We start from the raw sequence: 13,270 nt of genomic DNA on the forward strand, positions 1-13,270 counted from the left end.
TCAAGACTAAGAAGTTAGGAGATTTTTTTTTAGAAATGCAAATTTGTTGAAGCATGAAGTCTCCCTTTGTCACATGGAGTAGTAGCTGAGACAGCTACTCCATGTGGCAAAAAGGAATAGATAAACATTTGAAGCAAACAAGGAAATGGGGACACGGGGAAAGGGCAGGGCGATGGAATTAGTTTTGGAATGGTCTAGCACATAACTGGCAGACACAATGGGCCAAACAGCCTTCTTCTGTGCTGTATATATTTACGATTGTAAGTAGAACAGGGCTCATTAAAAAAATTCCACTTGTAAGGTGCTGGTAGAGAATCTTGTGAAATCTGATCAAGAAGTAGATAAGAACAAATGAACAGACTTGCAAATGTCACTAATGGAAAACTATAACTGTTGAACCTGCTAAATAAAGCATTCACCAAAGGACCAAAATACCACATCGCATAAGAAAAATGAGCAAGCTTGCATTTGTATAGCAGTTTAACAAGTACTCAGAACATGATTCATTTTATCACGATAGATTATTTTTGAGGTGCAATCACTAATATGTAGCCTAACATGGCAATTAATTTGGGTACAGGTTGCACACACAGCAAATGAATGAAATCCAGACAATCTGTTTTGGGTGGTTTTGGTTGAGGGAGGTATGTTAACCAGGATGCCAGGACCCCTGGTCTTCTTTAAATAATGCCATAGGATCGATTACGTCCACCTGGGCAGGCAGACAGAGCTTTAATTTAATTTCACATTGAAGACAGCACCTTCAACATGCAGCACTCCCTCAATACCGCAATGAAGAGTCAACTTAGATGATGCACTCATATCTGTAGTGAGGTTTGAACGCATAACCTTCTGACTCAGAGCTGAATGTGCTACCAACAGAACCAAGCTGACAGTACAATACAGTATCTTCAAACAAAGAAATCTTTCTACCCCATCATAAAATGTATTGTAACATTTTTGCAGAAGATATTTTTCTCTATGATTTCTCTTTGCCTCAGATTTGTGATGTATACCCTTTTATTCATTTTTTTTCTTCTTATTTGCCAAATTTCTGGGTAGAATTTTTGAACTATTATTTGTATGTCACATTAATAGTGCATAATGTGTATAAATGTGATTTATTCTGATAAACTTCATGATTTTAAATTAAAATTAAAAAATGAGTGAGAACATATACCACAACTCCCCAATGGTCCATTTGGTAAATTCACAGTCCAGTGTACAATTCGGCCAAGATTTGCTCTCCAATCTGTACTGAGTTAGTTGATCTCAATTAGGACACACAGGTGCTGCAATTGGTCTCAGTGCACCTCGGTTAGAGATAGGAAAAAATTCAAATAGGACTCCCACTCCTGATTGTTATCAAGTGACATTTGCTGGAAAGTGTGTGTGTGTGTGTGTGTGTGGATAGGATTGGGCTCAGCTGTGATTTCCCTACCCAGTCCCACCACCCCCCATCCACAGAGGAATCTGTTAAAAAGTAAGACCTCCAACCTGATTTTTCATGAACAACTAGTCTTGTTGGGAGCTTGACAGAGAGTGAACATGGGCCCATGAGATTAGGAGGGTTTGGCTCCGTTCCAAGAGATTACATCTCAACTCCCCAGCCTTCTTATAAGCAGGTAAATGGCAGTGGTGGTCATGAAACCAGTAATAAACAAGAACTGTACACAGAAAAGAAAAAAGGAAAAAAATAATCAAGCTAAATTACCAGTGCAGAAACTCAGGGTAAAGACCACTGTAGATCTTATCCTGAAGGTTTTTTTAAAAAAGAGGTGGGGGGGGGGGGGGGGGTCGGCCAGTGGGGAAAGAAGAGAGGAAACAGAATTTCTTGAAAATAAAAAAAAAATCCACTTCATAAAGCATTTCTTAGTCAAGGGGAATGAGTGGGTGATCTGCTCCCAAGTGCCACTTTGGTAGCCCTCATGCCCCTCAGTTAGAAAGTTGTAGACTTCGTTGTAAACCCCAGTCTAGGACTTGAGTGTATGATCTAGGCCGACACTTCAGTTCAGTCCTGAGGCAGTGCTGCATTGCCAGAGGATACGACATTAAGCCAAAGCATTGTTGGCCATTGAGGATAGATAGATAGATTTTTTTTTTAAACACACTGCAGAAAGCCTCAGTCAAGAATCAATCTAACACTTCCTGATATCATAAAATTCCAATGCCTCAGACAGCTGTACGACTGCCTGCAGTTAACCTATCTCCCCTTCCCATTTTTCAAATTAATTTTAACCTTCCTTTGGAAGATATCAGCTGGGATAAACTATTTGAGTCATGGTGGCACTGGCCACCGAGCAGCAAATAGCAGTCTGGGAGTTGCAGAAGGAGAGGTTAACGGCTTCAATCACTTCACTTTTGCTCTGCTGAGTTAGTGATCTCTCCGTTACTGTAGTTAGGAGGTTCTGAGAAGGGCTGCTCCAAGTGCTGACCTGCAGGAGTATAGGTGGAGCCTGGGAGCAGGTTGGCTACCCATTCTACCAGCTATGTTAATCAGATGGTCTGGGGAGGTGGTCAGGGATTTTGCACCACAGCTCACCTCCCATCCACTAACTATGCAGAAACAGTACCAGCTGCAGATGTGTCATTGTGCCAGAATCTCAACAGCAGAACATGCTGCTAACTCAGGAATTTGTTGTTCATGACAGTTATATCATTACAAGGTATTGCTGAAGGGACAATAATGTGTCAGTCTTAAGCTGGGCACTGAAGTATACAATCTGGTAGATTTTCCTTCAGCTGCTTGCATTGTTTTTAAAGAGTTGGGTGAACATCAACCTAATCACAAATCAAGGATATGACTCATCTGCAAATGCCTTTGGGTAAATATTAGGGTGGCAGACATTGGAGGCCAGCTCATCCTACATCATTTACAATAATGCACACTAAATCAAATTCAACTTTGATCAAATATGCACTTAGTAAGTTCTGGTTCAATTTCAGAGTCCACTTGATCCAAATATAACTCAATTCCCTGTGTAAATTAGTATTTTGACAAAAGAAATATGACATCTATTATTCTCCATGAGCTAGTGTTCCATAAGAAACATTTTCTGCAACAAGGATCAACTAACAGTTCACATTTTGTGTTCTGCCAGTTCCCGTAGGTCGCTGTATTTGTAGGGCAGTCCATTTCGGTATAATCTTGTCTTATTCCAACAGGTAACAATTTAGAGTACAGAGTGCTGAGTCTTAAAATAAATCTTTGAAAATTTGAAGGAATACCTTGTGTTTTGTCATAGTACTAAAATGGTTATTTCTGAAGAACACACACAATTCTCCTTCTTCAACCGTGGAAATTAGTTCACACAACCCGTGGTATGTCAGCTGGGTTGCCGTGCTGTTCAGAAACTGTTCTGCAACAAATCCTATGGACACATAAAAAGCCATTCAGATTATTCCAGCCAAATACAAACACTGGTCTGAACTCATCACAGGCACATGGAAAGCTAGGAATTCAAGGATCTCCGAGAGGGAATGTCAAAGGTCAGCGCCCATTCTAAGAGTTAATGAAGTAGATTTATACTTCAAAGCGTGTGATGGTCACATCTCTTATTAAATAATTCAACTATTGTTACAATAGCTTCTACTGAAATATTGCTGTGAACAAAATAGCGACAGTAGGTTTCTCAGGTCTGCCAAAACTGTCATGCTTGTATTCGGTTTCCTGTAATGTGTTGCTTATACAGAACCGAAGAAAGAAAATGATTTAAAAAAAACATGTCCTCAATGGCTCATCTGATGAAGGCCATCCGGAGCAGAAAATCCAAGGTTCAATTCCCAGTCTGTGTTCAGTTAGCTGATCTCAGCCACGGTGGTAGTGAGGGGGCTAAAATTGGCCTAATCACTCCTGGGCTAGGGAGAGGACAAACTGCAGTGGTTCTTGCTCCTAATTTCTATTCAATGACCCTCTTCTGGAAATTGCATATGTTTGGACAGGATCTGATTTGGCTGTGATGCCTTATCAGTTGAATAACCTGCTAGCAGTCATCACCAACGCTCTCACATGAAGAATGGCTACTCAAGTGGGATATTGGAAGACACTCGAGGAAAAATGCCTCATATAACTCAGCACCTTCAGGAGAAAAGGAAAACAAATTGTACGGACAGGGTGAGCGTGGAGAGGAAAAATCTCATGGTGCTTTGGACAATCGTAAGTGAATCCATTTCACTTAATCTGCAAATAAATTGGTAGGAGGATTGGCACTTCCAAACTATGTGGCAGTACAAGAGACCACAACCTTAGATAATTCATTATGTTCCAATCCAAACACTTCTCACTGCTCCCCTCTCCCCAAAAAAGTTGTGAACAAAACTAGAAATGTCCAACAAAATACTTGAAATTATGAAAAACAACAGTCACAATTTTTAAAGTCTAAAATGGTTTCCCAGTATCTCATACTAAATAGAGATTAGAATGGGATAACACACAAGAATGATGGCAGTCAACAAGACAATCTCCATACATTAACCTGAAATTAATTCCTTCAGTATTTCAAAAATATTGCAAAAAGCACCCTAAAGTGACACGAGCTTCTTGAGTGAAGTGATAGGATCAATAGGGAGCTCATGTTTCCATACTGCTGGATGGGACATGGGACACCAGTTGGGCACAGTATTGTTTTAATTTTACAGCAAGAAACTCAAGTAGCAGTGTTTCACTTTATTACTGCTACTTGTGTTTCCATATTACTACAGTCTAGAAATTCTGCAGGCCAAAATGCTTTAGTATTCATTTAGCTTTTTACATGTAAAATAAGTAGTGAATTAAGTATCATCTGATACATATACCATATTTTGAAAGATGCTTTTTACATTTACAAGACTAGGATAGTTTATAACCCATCCAAGTATGCAGAGTACAGAAATATTACTAATGGTTGGACGAATCCATTGGTGAAGAGTTGGTACCTAAAATACTAACAGGGTTGATGGCAAAAATAAAAATTTAAACAGGTTTCTATAATAATGACTAGGGACAACAGTTTTAACAAAACTATACACCTAATGGGAATAAGATAAAGTGGAAAAGACTTATTATTCATATAAACTCATCTGATTCTCTTCTATACACTACTCACACACTGGGAGTGCAGCATGCTGAGCCCTCAATGTACAGTAGCACAAGCATTAGTATCAATGCACTGCTACAATCATCCATATTACAGGTTTCCAATTTCAAATTATGTTATCAGGGGCATGGAAGACAGGCACTTCTGATATGGAAAGAGGGAAAAATTCCCAAGTGGAGTTAACCCAAATCAGTTGCACATAACTCCAAGTACCCTGGTTTAAACAGACAGGCCTGAGAGTATATCACCTGCCTATCTTCTCACCAAGTCGTATTATCTGTCCAAAGAGACCCAAGATAAGGGGAAGGGGATACCTTAATAAATTCGTGGGTCTTGTCAAAATAAATGCACATAAAGAAAATTTCCTATACAGAAATTAAGGTCTAAAATTGGCTGTGCCATTCTTCTATAACCAAACCGATAAAAATCTCAAATAATATGTGACACAATGAAATGGCAATTTGACAGGTTTTCCTGCAATACAGATAATCTGTGTTGAAAATAGGTAAAAATTTCCTTTACAACAATGAATGTCAGTTGTTTCAATAGTGGAACACAATAATTGTGTAGGATCACTACAGCCACAAACAGAAGTGCAAAGCACAGCCAGAACCCAAATTATTCTTTTTATATGGGTGAGGTGCCCTTAGTAGAAGCTTAGGTACAACTTTAAAGAAGTTCTGTAACATCATGCATTCACACCAATAATAAAATGCTACCGAATGTGTGTGAATTAACTTTTAGTTTTCTTGATAGAGGTGCAAATACAGATAGACTACAGGGATGATCCAAACTGGGAGTAAGAAGTTATATAAATTAACAAATTTGTCAACCTAATCGCAGAAAACAATACATGCGCTTGCTTTGCCTGTGATACATTTTTATTTTCTTCAATTTATATTCTCCAAACCCTCTTCCTCCCAGCACTTGCACAAATCCATGTCCAACAAGTAGATAATTGGCCACTAAATAAAAAATGCACTGCTTGAAGCAATTCATCTGTAGATTTTCCATTCCAGTTGGAAAGCAGCTAACCTCAGCATTTCCTCCTTATGACCCAATTGACATCAGAAACTCGTGGGAAATCACATGCACAATCTTGGGTGCTACTGCTCCAAGGCACAGTTAGCCTACCAGTCTGCAATGCCAAAGGAATGCCTTGTAAATGTACATTTTTAAAAACTGTCAACTTGTAGAATTTGAATCATTTGTGCTGATTTAAGTCTCAACACTAAAAGCGGAGTCCATTTTCATTAATCTTAAAGAAACAATTTTAAATTACAATGACTTGTCAAAGTCTCTGACCATTATATTTTGGTCTTATTTGTGCCCAGCTGATAGCACAATGGGGTTCAGAAACTGCATGCGACTCACCCACATATTAATGGCTGAAGCAGAAATTACTGCATGTTTCCTGCCCACTTTTAAACTGCTAGAGAGATTACCTGGTGCAGAATCAATGAATCAAAGACTTCTATATATTTGGTGGTGCTTACAACCAGAATTTCTCGCACTCATACTACCATCGATTCGGAACAAGGCACACAGGGAATTCTTAAAAAACACATGATCGTGTATTAGCTGTTTGCTATGCTGTCAGAATTACTCAGCTCTACAAAATCTAAATTATATCACAATGATTGGTAACTGTCAGGCTTATAGATTTGGTTCTTTTCATTACAATATTTGCTTTAGTCACCTTTGCTAACCATCAATTATTGCATTGTTTTAAGTGCATTCAGCTCAAGACTACATTTGAAATTGCTGGACAATACTTCCCTTGATAAGCAATGCAGCAGTTTCCTTTCTTAGTATCTACTACTATCAAAGAAAACCAGAAAATTTCATTCTTCCTTACCTTCACTGACTAGTTCACTGTTCTCTGACTGTTTACAGAAGATAATCTTCTCCACCAGCTGGTTATAACTGCACATTCCCACTGCCTTCGCTACATCAGCATTCTATAGAACAGAATTATCAGCAGAAAATTAAGTTTGAGACTTCAACAAGATTTCTAGCACTACGTATCCCCATTTTACACAATTTGCAATCTCAGACACATGCCATGACGTATATTGCAGAAAAAGATCTGCAGCATCATGAAGATGAAACTACTGAGGATACAGAAACGACTGGCATACTGTGAAGATGTATACTTTCTCCATCCCCCCCAAAAAACTCGTGTCTGAGTGGCGTAAACTATAATGTAATGCAGAACAAGCTCAAGGGTCTGAATGGCCTACTCCTGTTCGTATGTCATTAGTTTAAAGTAAATCTATCCTTCTATAATCTGAAATATTTTCTTTTCTGCTTATTGAGATGCATTACCAAAGACTTAATTTGCCCCCCAAAAAACTAAAAGTCCATTGGCGTGATTTTTATTTCTAATTTAACATCTATCTATGGCTACGGCATTTCTTTTGCTGGTCTTCACTGATTAGTTTGAAGATTCACCATAATGCAAAACATATCTTCACACCAGCTCAGTTTTCCCAAGATGTACTGAGCTGTCTGTTGATGTTTTCAAAAACTCATGATCAGAGAACTACACAAGACTTGCATATGGATGACAGTTTCTCAGCTTCTGCCCAGAATACTTTTTGGTAAGTGGAAGTACTAGTTTTAAATTAATTGAAATGGAGGATTACATAACGCTGTTAACTCACACCTTTTACAGTAAACCTCTCAAATTACACTTACATCATATCCTTATATAACTTCACAGTATAGCGTGTAAAGAAGAAGGAAAATTTAAACGCATGTAGAATGAGAAAAATGACAACGCTCTGGATGGCAGTGGAACCAGCTAGCCGTGTTAGCTAATTTATTTTCTGTAATTTGCATCCCTTCATCTCCCTCCTCCCCCAAAATACACACCAACACACCTCTGCTAACTTCTTCGTATTAGAAAGCAGGCTTCAAACGGACATCTTTAAGGCTCTCAGATTTCTATTTGCTCTGTCTCTGCACTCTACATATTTTCCTCTATTCGTTGATGTACTAGTACATTATTTCCGTATACTAATAAATATGTATCAATAGTGATAATGCTGCTTTCCTTTGGGTAGCAAACATTTTTTTTTGGAAGCTGGGACAGAGCTGCTGCAGGCATGAAACAATATTTGCACGGGTTCCCCAAGAATGCATAAGGTCCCCCACAGAAAAAGTTTGAAAATCACTAGATTGAAACAGTTCATCTAAGATATCTGCTTTGACCTTCAACCCTTGGGGAAACCCAGAGTGCACCTCTCAATTAACCAGGAAGTAAAATTTCACAGATCTAAGGTCAACAACTCATTTCTTTGAGTAATAGCCAGCAGAAATTTTTGAAGCCATTGGACCTGTAGAATAAATTGAGATGCTGCAATCTCTACTTACTTCCAAAATAAGGGAAGATCTACTATCTATATGTTATACATTGTACATATAATGTTAAGAGCCTCCTGTGGCAGGTTTTGCATTGTAATAATACAATTCTAGACAGTCTCTTGCAAAATGTCTTGGATTTGAATATTTTGAAACTATTAGCTTCTGGACCAGTACAACCACTAAACATCATTCTTTCTGAATCAGTGAAGACAAAGATTCAAATCTGGGTATCTTAAAGAACAGTCTAGCACTCTTCTATTACAGACAGCGGGCTGCCTAAAATTACTCTGAAGGTATTTAATTCTTGTCAAATATATAAGTTGCTCCGGTCAGCTTTAAAAGTGTTACCAAGTATATCAGTATTATTTCATCATAAAAGTACATATAAAATTGGAGGCCCACATCTGTCCTTTTTAAACAGGATCTTGCATGACACTGATCAAGATCCTCATGCTTATTATCCAACACATCAACCTTATTCTGCAATCCACAGCATTGAACCACATTTCAAAAACGGGAATTTTTTTTAAATCTTAGTCTTCATCAAATATCACCCAGTTCATCTCTCATGATGGTATCACTGACAGTTTCCTGTTTTATTGGCAATGTTATTTAGTCTGAATCAAACTGTCCTGCTCAAGGAACTTAATTCACCAAAACATCAGTGAAAACTTATTTTTAAAAGTCATAATGTAGTATTTTATCAAGAAAACTCAGCGAATAATTTCTCTGAATCCGAGTGTGCAGTTTATCAACTCCCTCAAATGCAGCTTAACTATTGAACTGGGATCCCAGGGCTCTATGTCTGTCAAAAAACAAAGGTTCTTGAATAAACATAAAATTATATTAGCATACATATGATGTAATAATAATATTGAAAAAGAACGCAAGGAATGGAGTAGAAATACTTATGAACAAGCAAATTGACTGCCAACCAGGAAGTTGTGGATTAGTCAAACATTACCTGACAATTAAACTTACCTGTTTCAGATCAATGTGTTTCACCAAGCTGCTAAAGTTAGCTACTTTGTTAAGGTGGGTGCTAGACCTGAGGGATTCAGGGATAAGGGGAATGAAGCAAAAGGCTTAACTTGTGTTGCATCTTGTCCTTATTTCTAACTTCATACACTGGAGATCAACTGTAGAATGCCAGTAGCCCTCGCAGTGCCACCTGACTAGCTGAAGGAAGTAGGAACCATGACCAGGAAAAAGTCGGCAGAAATATAAGCACAATAATCGAAGCTAAGTCTAAAGAAAGATTGCAGATTGAGATACACTTCAAACTTCAACTTATTTTTCTTGAATTTATTCTTACCTGAGGGTCCACCAACCATCCATGGTAAAGTGCAATATCAAGGAGGTCAAATACGATGCACTCAGGTGTATATTCGAATACTCTTACACCAGTAAACTTTACATTTACATCCAGTCCCGTCTGCAGCTTGTGTAGTATGGCCATTGCATCACTCATATTCTGTTTCAGAAACAGAAAAGGAAAATTCAAGATTTAAGAGTATAGAAACTCAAAGGATTAAAATAAAAAGGGCTAACTGTAAAATACATGAAACTTTGTTCAATGCAGGGATTTAGTTATTGGTACCTTGCCCAACTGACCATTCTTCATAGGAACTCAGACGGTGTCACTGGACTGTTTAATTGTCAGAGGTATCAGAACTAAGCCTGATCCTACACTTACCCAAAGTACACAGCTTAAGGCTCAAGTTATGTATCAAGATACAACAAGGTGTTAATCTCTAACTGAGGAGCACAAAAAAATTAAACAGACCAAAGGAAATTCTACACTAGCCTTATAGGGATGCTTGCACCACTGCCTGCTCTGTCAATTGTCTGCACCTTCCTTCGTTATTATCTGTCCCTTTGGGCAAGGCTGCTGATGGGGTGGATCCCTTTTGAGGCTCTGCACTCCATTGTGACATTCTCCTTTAATTGTCCCCATGACTTGAAATTTTACTTCCACACAGTTTTCTTCTCCTATCATCAATGTGGTCTCTTCACAAATATAAATCTGCACCTGCAGTTTTGCACATTTACAATAATGAGTTGACCTCAAAAAAGTGGATACAAATAGCACAGTTCTACTTGTGTCGTTGCAAAACCCATTTGGGTGTATAAACTGCATCCATATTGGAAAATCTAGGTTCTTATCTTCACTAGAAGACCATCTTGCAACAAGAATCGAAAACTGCACAGAATTAATGGTGCAAATCTGCGTTACCACTACATGGCAATATGACGTGCCATGTAGTGGTAACACAGATTTGCACCATTAATTCTGTGCAGTTTGCGATACTTGTTTCTTGTTGCAAGATGATATTCTAGTGAAGATACGAGCCTAGATTTTCCAATATCCATTAAAGCACAATTGAATTGCATCACTCACAGATATTTGCTTTTCTTTTCAGTTTTCTATACAGATATACTGAATTACTGCATAGTAAACTACAATGATGACTGAATATCAAATATAATGGCTCGACAAAACATCAATATTTGTTCCAGACAACTTCTGTGTAATTCACATTCTGAATTAGATGGCTCAGACTTATTTGGTCCCCTATTGATTGTCCTTAATTTCTTTGAGTTTGAATCTGTATTATCAATAGCAAGACTTTCAATTTTCATTTACAAATGCTTTTTGAAGTTAGTTTATCCCGAGGCACAGGAAAGAAGAATGTAGCTTTATTCATCAAGAGGAGGTGAAATATGAACAGAATGTAATGAGAATGATTTCCAAAGGTTTTCCCCTTTTGAAAATTCTGGTGGATAATTTGGATAGTAGATATTAAGAGCGCAAATAATAGCGATTCCACTTATATTTTGTTAGTTTTTATTTTCCTTAATGCTGAATGTGTTACACCACACACCAAGTAGATATTATATTTTAATGGAAAGGTTTATGCAGAAGTGTGATTCTGCAGCCAAGTTTTTGTGCACATTCAGAATTTGTCATGCATCAAGCTATTTATACGCAGCATAGCTCCAGAAATAGAAAATTGATTAAAATTTTAGTTAGGCACACTAAGTCTCCCTAGGACAAAAAGCTTACAAGATAATAACTACAGTTATAAATGCAAGTCTGTCTTGCTTTTTAGTAAGGATATATAAAAATGAGAAATGCCCATGTAAATACTGTAAATTTTTTAAAAAGCTAACGTTCTTTCCGCTTTTCCCATAACCAATCAAGACCAATTACGTTTATTTTCCCCAATTATCCAAAAAAACTACTAGTTCTAACTGTGATGAAACAGTCTCATTCAGGAGTTTTTTTAATCTAACATTTATGAAGATTAATGCAAAATAAATTATTGAACTTCTTTGCATTAATGTGACACATCAGCAGATTTATTCACCCAGCTGAGTAATATAAAAGAGAATAAAGTTAAACTGTCAAGCGTATTATGTAGGGCCAGTTTGTATGTGATACATGGGCATGACAGCGATGCTTATTATTTCCTTTATAAAAAAATAAATTGCCCCTCTTTAGCATCTGTGTCTTATAAAGCAAAGAGAAGACAATGACTGGCTACAAACTAAACTTACAAGTAAAGGGGGTCTCCAGAGAAAAGCACAATTTACAGCTTTTAGGCTCCTTTACTGCCACCTCTCACTATACCATGAATTAATTTAAAGTGAATTTAAAATAAAATTGCTGGACTATAACTTGGTGTTGTAAAATTGTTTACAATTGTCAACCCCAGTCCATCACCGGCATCTCCACATCTTAATTTCAGGGAGTAGTGATCCTAACTTTACATTATAACTCATGCGTTTGCTGTCCCCTCACCCTTTTGTGCTTCCTGAGCATCTCCTACAGGTACACAAGATTTCATTACATTTTGACTCTTCTTTCCAGTCATTCAAAAGGACTGTTTTTTTCTAAAATGATCGATTTACTAATGATAGCTTGACAGTCTTCATGAAATTAGAGTATGTTTATTTCCTTTCCTCATTTTAGAATCTATGATTACAGCTAACCGATCAGAGAAAATAAATTAAAAAGGGAAAGCATTGAATGTAAAAAGAAACAATTCCATAGTGTCTAAACAGTTTTGCTTAAAAATTAAAAACTAACCCACAGTACAACCCAAAGAAAATGGAACTATGTTTTACCAATACAAATATGGTCCTCAAGTGCAGTTGCAAATGAAACACTTCAATCACAACTGAAAGTTCCCAATGGCTCAGTTGGCTAAACTGGTGAGTAAAGGAGCTGTATATACCAAGAAAGTCTCCTGTTCAATGCCCAGTCAGTGCTCAGCCTCTTGCTGATCTCAGTCGTGGTACTACAAATGGTCTCAGACCACTTTCCACCAACCCCTGCTGGGAGTGAGCATGTGGACAACAGCTGAGACTAGGAACCATCTCAGCTATGATGCCGCACCCGCCCAATCAAATATTCTTCCACAACATGAATAATTAACAATTGGGCAAAACACCAAGAAGTGACTGATGCCAGTCGAACTGTACTTCAGCGAGAAGTCAACACCTTAAGAGGAGGGGAAAGAAGAAAATATGGCAAAGAAAGCTGAAGAGAAAAAACGTTTTTAAAAAGCAGCTGATTGATGAAGGTATCAAAATTGATTGTCACTAAGACTATACAAGCAAGTGACCTTCTTGAAGACTTATGAATTCAACTGCATAACATAGGCAAATCCACTGTGTGCATTTGATAAGCATGATGTGGAGATGCCAGTGATGGACTGGGGTTGAAAATTGTAAACAATTTTACAACACCAAGTTATAGTCCAACAATTTTATTTTAAAATCCACAAGCTTTCGGAGGCTTCCTCCTTCCTCAGGTGAAT

At 37.7% G+C, this 13,270-nt stretch overlaps 1 protein-coding gene across 3 annotated transcripts in view; it reads right to left on the reverse strand.

Moving 5' to 3' along the window:
- mindy2 (MINDY lysine 48 deubiquitinase 2) overlaps positions 1 to 13,270 on the reverse strand; it is a 54,693-nt gene that overhangs the window by 24,604 nt on the left and 16,819 nt on the right. For 2 of the 3 annotated variants that reach the window (XM_067971502.1, XM_067971501.1), the window contains exons 4-6: positions 9,760 to 9,918; positions 6,934 to 7,036; positions 3,229 to 3,371 (exon numbers count right to left, since the gene is read on the reverse strand). In XM_067971502.1, the coding sequence (XP_067827603.1) occupies positions 3,229 to 3,371; positions 6,934 to 7,036; positions 9,760 to 9,918 (405 nt within the window). The remainder of the gene's footprint in view (positions 1 to 3,228; positions 3,372 to 6,933; positions 7,037 to 9,759; positions 9,919 to 13,270) is intronic. The other variant, XM_067971503.1, reaches the window with a different exon arrangement.

This window comes from Heptranchias perlo, chromosome 34, assembly GCF_035084215.1.
Source record: "Heptranchias perlo isolate sHepPer1 chromosome 34, sHepPer1.hap1, whole genome shotgun sequence".
NCBI classification, from domain to species: domain Eukaryota; kingdom Metazoa; phylum Chordata; class Chondrichthyes; order Hexanchiformes; family Hexanchidae; genus Heptranchias; species Heptranchias perlo.